This window comes from Lycium ferocissimum, chromosome 7 (assembly GCF_029784015.1).
Source record: "Lycium ferocissimum isolate CSIRO_LF1 chromosome 7, AGI_CSIRO_Lferr_CH_V1, whole genome shotgun sequence".
Classification (NCBI taxonomy): domain Eukaryota; kingdom Viridiplantae; phylum Streptophyta; class Magnoliopsida; order Solanales; family Solanaceae; genus Lycium; species Lycium ferocissimum.
Window position 1 is genome coordinate 12,865,931 of NC_081348.1, and position 17,888 is coordinate 12,883,818.

At 36.2% G+C, this 17,888-nt stretch overlaps 2 protein-coding genes across 2 annotated transcripts; both read right to left on the minus strand.

Annotated features, from left to right (window-relative positions):
* Positions 1-677: 677 nt before the first annotated feature.
* LOC132062527 (uncharacterized) lies at positions 678-3,596 on the minus strand. Its single transcript, XM_059455078.1, has one exon. The coding sequence runs from the start codon at positions 2,780-2,782 to the stop codon at positions 989-991; it is 1,794 nt and encodes a 597-aa protein (XP_059311061.1). The 5' UTR covers positions 2,783-3,596; the 3' UTR covers positions 678-988.
* An 11,622-nt stretch (positions 3,597-15,218) lies between these two features.
* LOC132063388 (uncharacterized) lies at positions 15,219-17,888 on the minus strand. Its single transcript, XM_059455906.1, has 2 exons — positions 17,723-17,888; positions 15,219-17,556 (listed from the first exon to the last, which is right to left on the minus strand). Exon 2 carries the CDS (start codon positions 17,358-17,360, stop codon positions 15,489-15,491), a length of 1,872 nt encoding a protein of 623 aa, XP_059311889.1. The 5' UTR covers positions 17,361-17,556; positions 17,723-17,888; the 3' UTR covers positions 15,219-15,488.

A 17,888-nucleotide genomic window follows, 5' to 3' on the forward strand; every position in this document is an offset into this window, starting at 1 on the left:
AAAACAAGAAGTAGCTTCACAAACTTCAACATACTTTATTCCAAAAGTCAATATATATAGTGAAACTCAAAAATAGAAATTCAGACTCAAATTGCGAAAATTCAAACCTACTGTTTTATAAGAATAGTTTGTCAGATCACTTGTGGTCTCTGTGTTTTGATAGCTAAATAAATAGGCTTATATGGAACTAGAACTGGGACACTTAAGAAAATCTATACACAGGAGTCAGGACATAAGACTGTTAAAACCAGGCTATGATTATAGTTAAATTAGTAAACTTATCCATGCTTCGCGCGGTATTAAAAGAAAACTCAATAACAAATGTCAAATAATAATTAAAAAAAAGACTAAATAACTAATGTCAAATAAAAGAAAATCAATCTCCGTAATTGGTACTGTCTTAATTCTAGTATGATATACTTTTAAGAAGGAATAGAGAGGGGTACGTTTTAGGAAAGTGATTAATAATTTTAATGATGAAATAATAAAACTATCTTTACTTTTCTGCAAAATTTTAAGGCAAAAAGATAAGGCACAAAATATAGAGAGAAGAAAAAAGATATAATAGAGATGAGGAACTATGAGCAAGGCAAACAACTTTGTTCGTATAGAAAAAGCCCAAAAAATGACAAGGTCCCAGGACGTGAAGCGAAAAGAGAGAAGTGAAGGCACATAGTAGAATATTGAAAGGGTAATTGGAACTTTTCAAGCGCAATAGGAAGCATAAAGCTTTTGTACTTGTTAAATAATGTGTTTAAGTCCTTTACTTCAAAAGGCAGAGGAATAGGAAATTTCAGAAAATATAATGACATAAAATGCAAAAATATCACCAAACTTGTTCAAGACTAGTCTTCCTCTTGCGAAAATCTACCAGCCCAGCTTGAAATACACCATTGCTTGAAGTTGGCTGCATCTCAATAGGTACTTGCAAATTTCCAAGCCAAAACCAGAGCCAATGCGCGCGCTTAGCATCACCACTAGCCACCTTCTATCTTGCACATAATGCATTGAGCAACACATGACCAAGCATAAGGTCCACAAAGTATTGGCGCCCAATCTGGCCATCCCTCCACTTCAGCTTGGCGGGAGCACGGCCATAATGCCCCCCGTCATTGCATCGGTTGTCATAGTGCCATGGATAAGTCATATCGAAATCATCAATGATGTTATCAACTAAACCATATGCCTTAAACTTATCCAAGACTACCCCATTGAAGGCCTCCATTTTATTTGGATTGGACCCTAATGTTCTAGCAGTTCCACCAGGGGCGACCGTAGTCCTATATATGACTTCTGGTGGTGTCAATCCTCTCTTCCTTACCCCATTAAACACCTCAGCCCAGAATGATGCAGCATAGTCAACGCCTTCAATGAAACACCTAATATTAGACCAATACAGTCCATCATGTAAGCCCGAATTCATGATTATAGTGTCTGGAACAACATGTCCAGAGAAGTACCCTTTCAAAAGTTCTCTATAGTCAGCATCCCTCAATGAATTTAAGCCTTCATTATTGTCTGTTTCGTTAGAATGCCCGTTGAAAATGATAGTAAATCGAACTGTTTGTGATGGATTCCTAGGGTTGCTGATGTTCAAATCAACTCTTCTTGGAACCTCTTTTATATCATGCACATCTAAAATGAAATTAAGGATGTTTCTCACTGTGTCACAGTGATTTGAATCGCCCCACCAGAAAATCCAGCGACCCTTCAAACAATTCCATGCTTCTTCATTTGAGAACATCTTGAAAGAACAATGTGTTGAATATACCCAACCATTGCTCTCCAAGGACCCCAATGGACCATCACACCATGGCTTTTGGCATGGAAAATTTGGTTCTTGACATCTGTATCTCCCATCATTGCTAATTAGACAGCTATCGTTCTTGGCATGACGAGTCCATCGACCTGACCACACATCTCTAACAAGATCTGACTTCTTGCATTGAGATATTTCAGGTAATTTAACGGAGGACTTGGTGAATTTGACTGGGATCACGCGGAGAACTTTGTCAAATACAAATCTTTCAGGCCAAAACCTCAATCCTTCATATTGTCGAAATAGTAGGATGATTGTGAGATTGTAATCCCCTGAGAAATCAGGGTGGACTTGAAGGGAAAACTGGTAAGTACCATTGCCAAAATCTTTAATAGGAGGCCTAGACTTCCATGTTTCACCAGCAATATCAGTTTCAAAATAATCACCACCCAAACAGTGGGGTTTCCCAGAATCATCCAATGCATGGAAAACAAACTCATGAATATCCCCAGTTGACAACTCAATATTTTCACTACCATCCAAAGCAGGGATTTTTATATCCACAGTTCTTGATTCCCTACATGGCTCACCTCCTGGAGCCAACCAATTAGTGAGCAGATTTGATGAATAGTTTGCCTCTAATTCAGCTGAAATCCACCTATGAACTCTTGGTTTTGGTTCCTTATGGGACAAATTTGTCACCATTTCAAGATGGAAATCAGCAGCATTACCTTGATTTTCAGTCAAATTAATTGTTTTTCCGTCGACTTTATTAGGAGCCAGATTTTTTTGGGCAAAATCTTGGTTGACTTTCTGGTAAGTATTTACCCAATACTGGTAATATTGGATAATATTGGTAAAGCTTAAATCTTTAAAGGTAGGACTAAACTTTCCTGAACTATTATCCATGCTGACACTATCAATCTCCCACAAAATCAAGATTCCAAGAAAAACACACATTGTCAATACCTTGGGGCTATTTGACCTCATAACCCACCCCAAATTTGCAGATTTCTCAGGCATCTGCGAAGAAAACCTTTTGCCAGTGCTGACACCAATTTTCTTGCCCACAATTTTTTGAAAAATAGCAGAAACACAGAAAATATCAGACCAACAAACTAAAAGACAACAACAAAACTATACATAGCCATCAAGAATCTTGAAAAGCCTCACCTATTAGCTAAACAAGATGAATTTTTTTACATTCAAGCCTCTGAAAAATAACAGAAATACAGAAATACCAATTCTGAACAAGAAAAGAAGTAGGATTAACGACTTTTTCCAATAAAAATGTAGTGAAATAGCTAAAGAAAAGTACTGAAACTTACAGTAAAGCTTCAAGAAGGGTGCAAAAGAAAGCATGCAAAACAACAGTTGATCATCACGATTTATTTTGATTTGCTTTTATGTTAAAAATAATAAAACAGTATTACGCTTTAATGGCATTTACTTTTATCCTTTTGGGACAGACAAGAATGCATAATTACCAACGAAACTAATCTTCCTCCGTTGTGTCTGAATCAAAATATAATAAAATTAGTTGCGTTGGTTATATGAATTGATCATGGCTAATTTTAGACTTTATATTATAAGAATTCCTTACAAATTGATTCATTTATTTATTTGTCAATTTACCACGTGTTCTGTCTTCCTCGGAATGTCCATAATGTGTCTTGATCGTGCTAATTAGAGAATTGTTTCATTTTGAGTTTTCAGTTGTCTATATTATATACAGATTCTTATTTTTACTTTTCATTTGGTTAAATTCACTCGATTAGAGAGCATGTATCTTGATGCTATATAGAGAATTATTTTAATTTGAGCTTTATGTTGTCTATATAATATGTATTTTTTGTTTGTACTTTTCATTTGGTTAAATACACTCGATTAGAGAGCATGAGCGAAATTTTTCTAATTACATTTTAGGGCAAAGGGTCAAATATACCCCTCTACTTTACTTTATTTATTAGTTAAATATCCCTCCGTTAAAAACATAAACATACCCTTTCATAGCCAAAGTTGTTAAATATACCCCTACATGGATGGAAATGCTCAAATCAAATGAAATTAACCACTTAACTTTAAATAAACCGTGCTCCATAATTTTAACCCGACCCACAAATTCAAGAATGTTGTTTCAATCGAGAATTCAATCAAAATTAACCTGACCAATGCTCTTAGCTTACCTTCACCGTAAATCCATTCTCCAAAACCTCAACTCTCGCAGGTACCCAAAATCCCATCCTTAAATTACCCTTCTTTTTGTGCAAAGAAAATTAAAATTACCCATCTTTTTTCTTCTTGAGTAATCAAATTTCCCATATGTTCAGTTGTTAAAAAGTATATATGTTTTTATTGTTTTCAGTGCTACTGCAACTTCACATGAAGAATCAGAACTTGCTCGAAAGATTGTACATAAGTGGGATGAAGGTACTAGTTATTTCAAGAATATCCTTCTTGTTTTTCTTTTTCGTCTGAATATATTTCAAGAATGTATGATTTACATTAATATATGTTTGAATACTTTTAGTGGATTCTTGAGGGCTCAAAAGTAGTAAAATTTGTGGGTCGGGTCGGGTTAAAATTATGGGGTATGTTTTTTTTTTTTAAGTTAAATGGTTAATTTCATCTGATTTGGGCATTTTCATCCATGTATGTAAGATATTTAACAACTTTTTGACTACTGAGATATATATATAGATACTTTTTGACTAACGAAGGGTATATTTAACCAACAAAGTAAAGTAGAAGGGTATATTTGATCCTTTTCCCTACATTTTATTTTATATTTGAAGTTATATTTATCTTATTTACAATAGAAACACATTTATACACATACAAACTCTCCAAGTTCTTAGAGATGATACAAAGTTAGCGAAGAATGCGAAGTGAGAGTTATTAGTATTACCAAATTACGAGAAACTCTATTATTTTGCACAAAATGTCGTAGTCAGGTCAAGTGATAGTGCACAGTAAACTGTAAAAGTTAGTATTATTTTTTTCACATTACAAGTAATTACATTATTTTGCACAAATGTCATAGTCTAGGTCAAGTGATTGGAAGATGACCTTTCATTATACTCTTATCTGTTTCATAATTTGTGATTTTTTTTTTTTTTTAGCTTATGCTCACGGGCAATTTGCAGGATTGCCCTTCGTTGGGGGTGGTCTTTAATTTTTGCCCCTCAAATTGGTGGTCTTTAATTTTTGCCCTTTGCTAAAAATCCTTTGGTTTTGGGTTCGAACTCCGGATCAGTAAAAAAAATTTAAAAAAATTCACAAGGTAGAGTTTGGATTTAAAACTCTACCTTGCGAATCCAAACATCTACCTTGTGATTTTTTTTTTTTTTACTGAGCTGGTGTTCGAACCAACAACCTCGGGGTATTAGGCGAAGGGCAAAAATTAAAGACCACTAATTGAAGGGCAAAAATTAAAGACCACCCCAAATGAAGGACAATCCGCGCAAAAAAATTTATGCTCAACCACAGAAAGTCTTTCACTCCTAGAAAACTGACCCCTAATTAAATGTCTAGAAAAAGAAAAGTTTAATGATTCTTGATTATGTAAATAAGAGTACTTTTGAAAGAATAGGATCAATTTTCTAGAAATCCTGAAGCACCACTTATTTTGAAACAAAATGAAAAGCCTAAAAAATAACTTATTATCGAACATAGGGAGTAGTGTTATTTCATTCAACGTACTATGCACAAATAAATTGATATATAAAAAGTAAATCAATTAGTACGTTAATGTTATTACACAAATTATCATTTGAATGTCTTTATTATTCCGAAATAAGGCATACTGTCAATCAAGACTAGAAATAATTGTTGAGATCGAAATAACAAGGCGGCATGCGGAAGCTAACAATTGCGAACCTTGAACGACGATAAATCAGAAAAAATAGAAAAATTAAAGACATAATATTATAATATTGGTTTGGGTCAAGTGACCTACATATTGAAAAACTAATATAAAAAAACTATAAACAGTGTAGAGAGAAAAATCTCCCCCTAAACAAAACTCTTAACTCTAAAAGACTACATTGTGGATGTTATTGTGTTATGAATGAAAAGAATAATGATATCAGCACTGATGGTTCAACGAGGTTGAAGACGGATTCAAGGTGGATCAATTCAAGTTGAAATCAATTCGCCGATAATGAAGATTTATGTCCCAAAAAAAGAAAAAGATATCTGGAGTACTGCATGTGGAGACAATTTTTAATCATATTTTCAACAATTCTGTTGCTGCATATTGTTAAAACAAAAGTAAATTTTAACTCAAGCTTACTTTAACGCATGAGCTCCAATTTTCAACTCATGATTACTTTTAACGTATGAGCTCAGCTTTTCAACCCTAGCTTACTCTTAACGCTTGGGTCAATTATCAACCCATATTCACTTTTAACGCATGGGCTCCACTTTCAACCTGTACTCATTTTTTAACGCACAAGGCTCAAATTTTCAACCATACCTAGTTTTAACCATGACAAGCATGCAACAGTGATGAAGATTATGTGAAGATGGAGAATCAAGATTATTTTGCCAGAAAATTCAGGCCAAGGTGGAGATTATTCTCTCATAGTTTTATGCTTTCATTTATATCAGTTTTCTCATATGTAGGCCCTTGGCCAAACAATGTTAAGATATTATGCCTTTTTAGTAGAGTTTTCTTTGTCTTCAAGAAAAAAAGTAGTCTTTTAGAGTTAAGAGTTTTGTTTAGGGGGAGATTTTTCGCTCTACATTTTTTATAGTTTTTTTAAATTAGTTTTTCAATATGTAGGTCACTGGACCCAAAACAGTATTATAATATTATGTCTTTAATTTTTCTATGTTGTCCAATTTATCGTCGGCCAAAGTTTGCAACTGTTAGCTTCCGCATGCCGCCCTGTTATTTTGTTCCCAACAAATAGTATCAGAGCAGTCTTTTAAATTTAAGAGTTTTGTTTAGAGGGAGATTTTTCTCTCTACAATTTTTATAGTTTTTTTATATTAGTTTTTCAATACGTAGGTCACTTGACCCAAACCAATATTATAATATTATGTCTTTAATTTTTCTATGCTGACTGATTTACCGTCGTTCAAGGCTTGCAAATTATTAGCTTCCGCATGACGCCCTGTTATTTTGATCCCAACAATAACGAACTCACTTTTTTTTTTTTTTTTGAGATAATAATAGACTCGCTTTTAGAAAAGATATAAATACTCTATCTGATTAGAGTTCAAAGTCCTAGATCCTAAAATTGGAGTTAAAACTTAAAATTATGGTCGGGCTGTTATATCTTTTTCTACTTAAATAAAAATTCGTTCTCGAACAGCTTTAGCTTCCAGACGTCCCGACCCAAATGGCCAAAGGTTCCTCCCACCACTAAAGAATCACTATTTTCCCACTGAAATTTCCCACTGAAAAATGTACAGTAGCTATTCCCACTTAATGTCGGTGGAAAAACCTAAATAGTAGTGTTTTCACACAGAAAATTAGAAAGTTTCCCATTGTTTAAATAGGAACTTGTTTCCCACCATGTGTTTTCCCAGTGAGCTGGTTAGGTGGGAAAATTATGTTTTATAGCACAAATTTCTCCTTTGAATGTTAGTGGAAAAAACTTATGTTTTTAGTAGTGTCCATAGGTCAAGTTCCATCTAAGTTGAACCGCCAATTTCAAGACGTGAAACTTATTCTCAATTTGTTGTCGTAGCATAGATGCATGACATACCAAATGAACTCTTATCAAGCCCAGTGGCAGGGCAAGCTTGTAGGCCACCTCCCCAGTTCGCTACAAAATCTCAAACGCCTACAATGTTACACCGCGTATCTTAGAACTAAGGTTAGACTCATAGCGTTAGAGTTTTAGTGGAAAAACTGAAGATTTAAACGTTTTGCAAAAATGATTGACAGGTCTAATTCGGGCAACCATAACTCTTTGATTAGTTGGGAATTTGAAAAAGTGATCTTAATGAAAGTTGTAGTACGTGGAAATGCCTTTCCATCCATATAAAGATCAGGCCAATCAGAGATCAGAGCAAGGAGATATGATCGTCGCAAGATGGCTAATAATCAGGAGCTTAAAATTCAATAGAATCGGTTAAGTTTTCGATATGTCTGCCTTCCATCCCAATTTCATGAATATCCATTGAGAATTTGAGAAATCTCAAAACATGGAAGTTGTAGATATTTGAAATACCTTTCCACTGATATGTGGTGGAGGCTGAACGGAGCTTTGTGGTAGGAGTTATGCCCATTTTACCGAACACTGTCAGAAATGACCTAGCGCATCGCCTTGGGCGACGCCCCACGCGTCGAGCCAGGCCAAAGTAGCTGAAAAGTGTAAAATTCATCGGGTCCTGAAATATAGGCCTTGTGCGTTGCACCAGGCCAAATTATGCCTGAAATGACCTATTTTCAAATTTTATATACCCAACTCTAAACAACTTTTCCCACTTCATTCTAAACAGTCTTTTTGGAGAGAAGACACCCTAGGGCTTCCACAAAGCATCCAAGGTGAGCTCCTACTCAAATCCCATTGATTATTACATCAATATAAAAAAGATTAACACTAGAATCCTCATCTATTCCATATATTATCGATTGAATCTTCGTCTTGGACAAAAGAACCTTAGAATCCGAATTCAAGAGGATTGAACTTCAAAAAGGTAATACTTCTACTCTCTAATCAGTTATAGTTGTGAACTGATGAGTTCTTGGGAGAATTGTAAATGAGTTTTATAGAGCGTATCATATGAACTATGTTAGGGTTTTGGATTATTAACTTAGGATTGTTGTAATTATAGGGGTGACGAAGAATGATGTTAATTTCATCAATTTGAGATTGTAGATTCATCTAGAAGTAATAGAATGGGAATTGGGTGAAGAAAACACCATTAATGAAGGTTGTGGAGCTTTATGCCCACCAAGTGTTTGATAAAATGCTTAGGTGACCAAAGCATGGATATTATTACTAATATGGAATCCCTTTGACTTGTGTTGCTATATATTAAAGTTGAAAGGGTTGACAAACATTGTATTACACTCAAAGGCCGGAATTAAGGTATGTGAGGCTAACTCTCTACGCTTGGGAATGTTAATGATTCTCCTTACGCCACGTTCTTTTACAACGTTACAAATTGCCTCAAAAATATAGTTAGGCTTGGTTCCTTGAATAGTTGCAGAACTTTTATTCTCTAGTTTCATAATTCATTCATGACTTTCATTCCGAATGTTGTGAGCTCAATACGTAATCAATATAGACTTGTGTTTGATACCCACAAGTCTCAGTCTAGAATACTCAGCATGTTTATAAATAGTTAAAGCTTCAGTTCTCATAATAAGTCCATGAATACATGTCAGAGTGAATCATTGCCCAACAAATCAGTGTTGTATCTTTCAACATGATATTCAGTTCATTTATGTAAATTGTCTTAATGATGAACATCTTGTTATTAGACCTAAGGCAGCAGTTATGTATACGTTTACTTGGGCCCGAGGCCGCAGTTTGTGCACATATATATTGGGCCTGAGGCCCCAGATTATTTATTCAGATAAACAGGTGGTTCCTCATTCAGAACAGGGAGTATTCATATCTTTAGTTCCTTATTTCAGTTCAGTTTTAGTTCAGTATTTACAGTTCTTTCTTTCAGTTACTTTACATACTAGTGCAATTCAAATGTGCTAACGTCCCTTTTGTCCGGAAGCTGCATCTCGCGATGCAGGTAACGATTTACAGGTTGACGATTCTGCTTGCTAGGACATTCTCGTATCAGCTGCTTGGTGAGCCTCAGTTCCCTCGGGGCATTATTATACTTTCAGTCTTTATAGTAGTTCAGTCAGTGAGGTATGCCGGGGGCCTTGTCCAGATAAACAGTTAGCGATTCGGTACTTAGAGGCTTCGTAGACTATAGTCCAGTCAGTCAGATGTTTAGCAGCTTTTGTGTTAGCCTTGTCGACTACTTATTCAGACTTTCAGACTTATTCAGTACTTTTCGCATTTATGATATTTCAGTCAGACTTTTAGTAGATCAGCATGTGTCATTGTTAAATCTGCATTTAGTATGTTTTGATATCACATGTTGATTCAGCCAAGCTAGTTGGTTCGCTCGGTCACATGCAGACAGACACCGAGTGACATGTTACGCCCAGGCCATGGTTCGAGGCGTGACACATAAGACTCAACTTTCCCTTCTTTCCAGAACGCATTACACTCTTCATAGGTGAGACTTTCAACAGTACCTTCTCATCCTCTATAAACTCTACATTACGAATCTTTTGACTTGTTAAACATCAACATGTTTAGGCCTAAGCCCTAGAGAATACCTTCTTGTGAGTGCTTGAGTGGTAAATAAAAATAACAGACCTTCTAACACCTAAGTTCATGGTAGTGACTTTGTACATAAATCCTTTTTTATTTTATAGTTCGCGATGACCCTATCTGTCTTAGAATCGAATGAATTCGTCTTGAGTGAGACTTGTGCCACGAGAAATGAGTTTTTCTTGTATATATTCCATGTATTGCATCTTAATCTTTATAAGTGTTGCTCGGTTGAGAAGATAATGATAGACTTTATTTGATTAGTTTTGAAAACTTTAGCTTGTCCACATAGTGTTTACATCTAGTCAGCCCTTTTGAGCTTGTATCTTTTATTGAGCCAAAGTATTTGCATCACCTATTTAGTTGAATTTCTAGTTTTTTTACCCTACTTCCTTCAACATTGTAGCACAAATTGAGCTAAAAAGAATATTTGAAGAAAGGGGACAGTCGAGTGTAAATGGTGCCCATTGATGAGGTACTAGTGATGAAAAATGTCCTTTTAGAAAGAATATGATATGGAAAAAGGAAAAAAAAGCAAAACGATTGAAAGAAAAAAAGAAACGTTCTTGATATGAGGAAATGAAATAAAGGGAAAGACTTGAAAATTAATTGATGGAAAGAGGGTTGAAGATAAAGTGAAGAAAAATAGTGGGTATGGAGTCAAAAAGTGTGAAAGTGCTTAGAGAAGTATAAGTCACTATTATATAGTCGTCCAACGTCTCCTAACAAACATTACAACCCGTTAAAGTTCTATTTGATTATAGATGAGCATACTTACATGAATCGAGATCTACATAAGGGGCAAGCCTATGATTTTATGCCCATGTGAATTCATTTGTGATTATGAGTGATACTTTGATATAAATTACATTCGATTCTTTGATTGGAGTGTGTGGACTATTTTTCTTAGTGAGGGCATCTATTTCATGATAGATAAGTGAATTTTAAATTTCTTTGACAAAATATGTGAGCGAACTTAAATTTATTAAGCTAGATATCGTCCTTGAAGTTTGCAGGTTAGGAGTTTGTTATCGATCGATTTGAATTTTATATCCTGCATGATGATCAGGCAGTGTTGTATTTGATGATTTGAAACTTCGTAGCCTAATTGGTGATATCAACCTATGTCATGGATCTTAGGGTGAGTTAGATTGCAAGGTTGTGCAATAATTCTAAGTTGAGTGTAAGATTTCTAGAGGACAAACAAAGGTTCAAGTGTGGGGTTATGATCGACGGAGGTTCAAGTGTGGGGTTATGATCGACGGCTAGAAGTACATAGTTTTAGTTATATTTCGCCTCATATATATATATATATTTTTATATATATATATATATATATATATATATATATATATATATATATATATCTTAATATATATATATATATATATATATATATATATATATATATATATATATATATATATTAATGTGTAGAAGATGATTTGATGAAAAAGTTGTGACTCGATGCTAAAAAGGATGAAAAATGAGTTTTGAAGTCCGGATAGAAGGCCATAGAAAAGAACATGATCAAGTCCAGGATCCGAACATCAAATAAACATGAAAAAGTGAAACGTCACCCGAAACAAGTCTGGTGCGCCACCAGCGGCACCGTGCCTTGTGCCACACCAATGCATTGAGGGCTTGTATGGATAAAACAAGCTCTCTAAAGTTCTGGCTTGGTGTGACATGACGCTAGTGGTGTCGTCCTAAGCCATTTTTCGGACAATCAGAATTCTTTTTGAAATCATAAAAGTTGTTTTGGTCCATGGTCATTTCATCACAATATAAAGATATTCCAAACGCGTTTTTAGGGGATTTTTGATCTAGGAAAATCATAAAGAGGGCTAAAGATGGAGCACAGATTCATACATTTCTTTCTTTGTTTCTTCTATTCTTTTAGTTGAATGTTAATTATGACTAATTTTATTTCTATTACTAATTTACTTTTTTTGTCTTTTTGTCGATGATTTAAAATATTGAATTAGATTTGGTTACACTGCTACTATAAGAATGTTATAAAAATTAATAATTAACGAAATTTTGGGCGGTTGAGCCGACACACCGTTCGGCCAAGACTCGGGCTTGCACATGGGCTAGTCTATCGGGCCCAGGAGCTCACCCGTCCCAGACCTTTTACTAAAACTGTGTTATTTAATTTTCTTCCTGTACTTTCTTTGCACATTATGATATTGTAAAAGTATGACTAATGTTCTACATGGCACTCCACATGGCATATCACCTCAGTGCCCAATCTAATTTACACTCTCCTCCACTTGATCTTTCACTCCTAAACTTCCCTCCACCACCATTGCCATCTTTAGCACCACCATAGTCACCATTGATGCTTGTGAATCATCGCATACCAATAATAAATTAAATTGAAGAACCAAAAGAACTTTTTTTTATTCCTTTAGACAAATAACCACAATTACGTGAAGAAATAATGTTAAATCAGCCAGTGTTAAAAAAAAATTGTGAAATTATTTAAAAAATGTTTAATTACATGCCTAAATTCTTGCGACCGGTATCTCTTCGTGTGCAAATCCGACAAGCAACAAGCTCATAACAAGGTTTTTGGGTTCATTGATAATAATGAAGAAATCATGGGGTTGTACAATAAACACCCAAGTTTCTCTCTCCTTATCTCTATACCTTGTTCTCAACTTATGTCAAAATCAGAAGCCAATCTAATTAGGAACAGAAAAGAGATTATTTGAACTATTTAGGTAATAGTACATTTCATCAATGTTACAGGGGGTCTTAGGCCTCTTTCTTCTTCTCAAGCAGGTCAGTTTCTCAATCAATCTTGAAAAAAAGGAGGTTGAGGGAAAGGAAATGTTAGGGTGGAAAAACAAGTGGTGGGGAGGTAAAATGGGTTGGGCGTTAAGTGTAATGGATTGACAATGGAATTATGAAATTAGGGCAACAATTGAAATGTCGAATCAAAGGGAATTTTATTGATAATGGTTCGTCACTACAATCAATGAGATTACAATTTAATATGAACTAAGATAGGATTGATGATCAAGTATCTCCAAGCTTGTACGTGACCTGCAATGGAGGATTTGGGAAATTAGAGATTGAAGAAGGGAGAAGAGAGGAGAAGAAGAAGAAGTTGAGAGAGAAAGATTAATACCATATCATAACTACCTTTCCCTCTATTATTTCTGTTATTTAAGCTAACACTTAGTCTCAACTAACACAAATGAAGTGATCTCCACCGTAGGATCCTGTAGCTAACTTCTAATCTTGAGCGTTGATCTTTAAGTGGCCCTTCCATCTGCGTGTCTTTAGTGATTGGCTCTGCCTATGCCACGTGTCGACCCACTGCTCCTAATTACAATTCAGTACCCAAGCTCATTTTTCCCCAATTCGACTTAACCCAATTGAATTCCCAATTCATAACATTAAGGTGACATCCACCACATCAAATGTCAGTGTCATGTGAAATTTAGCGTCCACATTGGACAGCCCTAACGGAGGAAGGTATATGTTTGAACCATTTAGGTAATAGTATGGATATTTTTGCACCAATAGTTTAACGGAGGCTAAATTTGATCCTTTTCTCACAAAGGGGTATAGTTGACCCTTTCCCATTATTTAATTGTGCTCCAATTTGAAAGTAGTCACACCCGCTATCTGAACTATTTGTCCAAAAATTCATCGTAATTGGACTATTTTCAAGCTAGCAGTCTCATACGCATGGAAAAAGATAAAGATAAAGGGTGTGTTTGGTACGAAGGAAAAAGTTTTCTTGGAAAATGTATTCTTGAAAATAAGTGAATTTCTACTTATTTTCTCATGTTCGTTTGGGTAGCGGAAAATAAGTGAATTTCTTACTTATTTTCTCATGTTCGTTTGGTTGGTAGAAAATATTTTCAGGAAAATACCCACCCAAGCCCCCACAACTCCACCCCAACCCCTAATTTTTCTTTTAAGTATTTAATTAATTTTTTTCTAAATTTTCTAAACCACCACATCCCCCCTCCCCCCACCCCCCAGTGTGGACCCATACCACACCAACCCCCACAACCACCCACCCCCCACCTTTAATTTTTTTTGGAGGGGGTGGTGGGGTGTCGAGAAAGGGGGGGTGAGTGGGACCAAAAAAAAAAAAATTCAAAACTTTTTTTTCGAAACAAAATTAATTTTGTGGGGGGGGGGGGGTTAGGGGTGAGGCGGGGGGTGACGTGGTGCAAAAAAACTAAAAAAAAAAAAAATCAAAACTTTTTTTTTTCAAAACAAAATTAATTTTTTTTGGGAGGGGGTTGGCGGGGGGGCAGGGTAGGTGGGGTGGGGGTGGGGCAGGGGCGGGGTGGTGCAAAAAACCAAAAAAAAAAAAATCAAAACTTTTTTTTTTAAAAGTAAATTAGTTTTTTTTTAGGAGGGGGTGGGGGTGGTGCAAAAAAATTCAAAACTTTTTTTCCAAAACAAAATTATTTTTTTGGGGGGGGGGGGGGGAGGGGGGGGGGGGTGGTGCAAAAAACAAAAAAAATAATTCAAAACTTTTTTTCAAAACAAAATTAATTTTTTTTTGGCTGGAGGGTGGGGTGGGGGCAGGGTGGCGTGGGCTGGCGGCAGGGGTGCGTGGGGTGGGGCAGGAGTGAGGTGGGGTGGTGCAAAAAATAAAAAATAAAATCAATTTTTTTTTCAAAACAAAATTAATTATTTTTGGGAAGGGGTTGGGGGTGGGGGCAGGGGTGGGTAGGGTGAGGATGGGGTGGGGCTGGGGTGGGGTGATGCAAAAAATAAAAATAAAAATTCAAAACTTTTTTTTCAAAGCAAAATTAATTTTTTTTTTTTTTTTGCCAGGGAGTGGGGCAGGAGTGGGTGGGTGGGGTAGGCGTGGCGGTGGGGTGAGCGAAGGGGTAGGGTGGTGGGAGTTGTTGTGGGTGGGTTGGATGGTTGGTGGAATGCACTTATAGACTTGTTTTTCCTACTTTTATTAGAGAAGTCATTTTCTCTATTTTTGAGGAACTTGTTTTCCTAAAGAAAATATTTTTCAAAATTTTTGACCAAACGAACATCGAAAAATTGAAAAATATTTTCCTCCATACCGAACACCCCCAAGGACCCAGAAAATGTTTTCCTCCATACATAGATTTTGTTTTCCTTTAAAGGAGAAGAAAGAAAGAAATAAATAAAATGAATGGAGTAAATGGCAATAGTAATATTCTTTAGATATACAACAGTTCAAGCAAATGGGACTATAAGAAGCTCAAAAATTGAGTTACAAACAATACTATCCTTTAGTGTTCCCCTATACAACCTTTAGTATTGGCCTACAACGTGGAAGAAATTTCAGAAAACATAATGGACAGTAAATACTGAAAGATAGATCAAGAATATCACTAAATTTCTTGCACCCTAGTCTTCCTCTTGCAAAAATCTATCAATTGCTTGAAGTTGGTTGCCTCCTCCTATCTTGCACATAATGCATTGAGCAGCACATGACCAAGCATAAGGTCCACAAAGTACTGGTGCCCAATCTGGCCATCCCTCCACTTTAGCTTGGCGGGAGCACGGCCATAATGCACCCCATCATTGCATCTGTTATCGTAGTGCCAAGGGTAAGTCATGTCAAAATCATCAATGACGCGATCAACTAAACCATATGCCCTAAACTTATCCAAGACTACCCCATTGAAGGCCTCCATTTTATTTGGATTAAATGCTAATCGTCTAGCATATCCACCGGTGGTTATTGTCGTCCTATATATGACTTCAGGTGGTCTCAACCCTCTCTGCCTAACCCCATTAAATACCTCAGCCCAGAATGATGCAGCATAGTTGGCGCCTTCAATGAAATGCCTAATATTAGGCCAATATACTCCATCATGTAATCCCGAATTCATAATTATAGTGTCTGGAACAACATCTCCAGAGAAGTACTTTTTCAAAAGTTCTCTATAGTCAGCATCTTTCAATGAATTCAAGCCTTGATAATTGCCTGTCTGGTTAGGATGCCCATTGAAAATGTTAGTAAATCGAACTGTTTGAGACGGATTCCTCGGGTTGCTGATGTTCAAATCAGCTCTTCTTGGAACCTCCTTTATATCATTCACGTCTAAAATGAAATGAAGGATGTTTCTCACTGTGTCACAGTGATTCGAATCGCCCCACCAGAAAATCCAGCGACCCTTCAAACAATTCCATGCTTCTTCACTTGAGAACATCTTGAATGAACAATGTGTTGAATATACCCAACCATTGCTCTCCAAGGACCCCAGTGGACCATCACACCATGGTTTTTGGCATGGAAAATTTGGTTCTTGGCATCTGTATCGCCCATCATTACTAATTGGGCAGCTATCATTCTTGGCATGACGAGTCCATCGACCAGACCACACATCCCTAACAAGATCCGACTTCTTGCATTGAGACATTTCAGGTAATTCAACGGAGGACTTGGAGAATTTGACTGGGATCACGCGCAAAACTTTGTCAAATGCAAACCTTTCAGGCGAAAACTTCAGGCCTTCATGATGTCGAAACAGTAGGATAATTGTGAGATTGTAATCCCCAGAAAAATCAGGGTGGACTTGCAGGGTAAACTGGTAAGTACCATTGCCTAAATCTTTAATGGGAGGCCTAGACTTCCATGTTTCACCAGCAATATCAGTTTCAAAATAATCACCACCCAAACAATGGGGTTTCCCAGAATCATCCAATGCTTGGAAAACAAACTCATGAATATCCCCAGTTGACAACTCAATGTTCTCACGACCATCCAAAGCAGGGATTTTTATATCCACAGTTCTTGAATCCCTACACGGCTCACCTCCAGGAGCCAACCAATTAGTAAGCAGATTTGATGAATAGTTTGCCTCTAATTCAGCAGAAATCCACCTATGAACTCTTGGTCTTGAAACCTCTACCCTTACTGGTTCCTTATGGGACAAATTTGTCACCATTTCAAGACTGAAATCGGGGGCATTACCTTGATTTTCAGTCAAATTAATCGGTTGAGGTTCGACTGTAGGAACCAGATTTTTTTTGGCAAAATCTCGGTTCAGATTCTGGCGAGTATTTACTGAACGGGGTCTAAGGGAAATATTGGTAAAGCTGAAATCTTTAAAAGTAGGAATAAACTTTCCTGAACTATTCACCTTCAACGAAACAAAATCTCTCTGAAAACTACCCACACTAACACCATCAATCCCCCATACAATCAAGATTCCAAGAAAAACACCCATTGTCAATAGCTTAAACCACCATTGGACTTTGGGGTTATTAGACCTCATTACCCACCCAAAATTTACAGCTTTCTCAGGCATCTTAGAAGAAAGCATTATGTCAAAGTTGACACCAACCCACCAAACTCCAACAGCAGGAAATTATAAGCTAACCAAGAATCATAAAAAGCTTCACCTTATTAGCTAAAAATGATGATTTTCCCCACAAATCTTTGAAAAAGAGCAAAACCCCAAGAATATCAGACCAACAATAGAACTGTACAAACTCACCAAGAATCTTGAAAAGCCTCACCTACTAGTAAAAAAGATGATTTTTTAACACTAAGTCTGAAAAATAACACAAATCAAGAAATACCCAATTCTTTAAACAAGAAACTAAAGTAGGACTAGCCAACTAGGGACTTCTTTTCCAATAAAATTGTAGTGAAAAAAGCTGAAGAAATGTAGTGAAAACTTACAGTTAAGCTTCAAGATTGGTCCAAAGAAAAAAAAAAAAAAAAAAAAGCATGTAAGTTTATCAAAGTTTGCAGAAGTATCGACAAAGTAGAAAAAGGGAAATGATAAGATAGGGACAATGAAGAAAGAAGAGGAAGAAGTGTCCAAGAATGGACCAAAAAGTTGCTA

Excerpts from the sequence above, each read along its gene's own strand:
- LOC132062527 (XM_059455078.1), bottom strand. The coding sequence starts at position 2,782 with ATGCCTGAGAAATCTGCAAATTTGGGGTGGGTTATGAGGTCAAATAGC.
- LOC132063388 (XM_059455906.1), bottom strand. The coding sequence starts at position 17,360 with ATGCTTTCTTCTAAGATGCCTGAGAAAGCTGTAAATTTTGGGTGGGTA.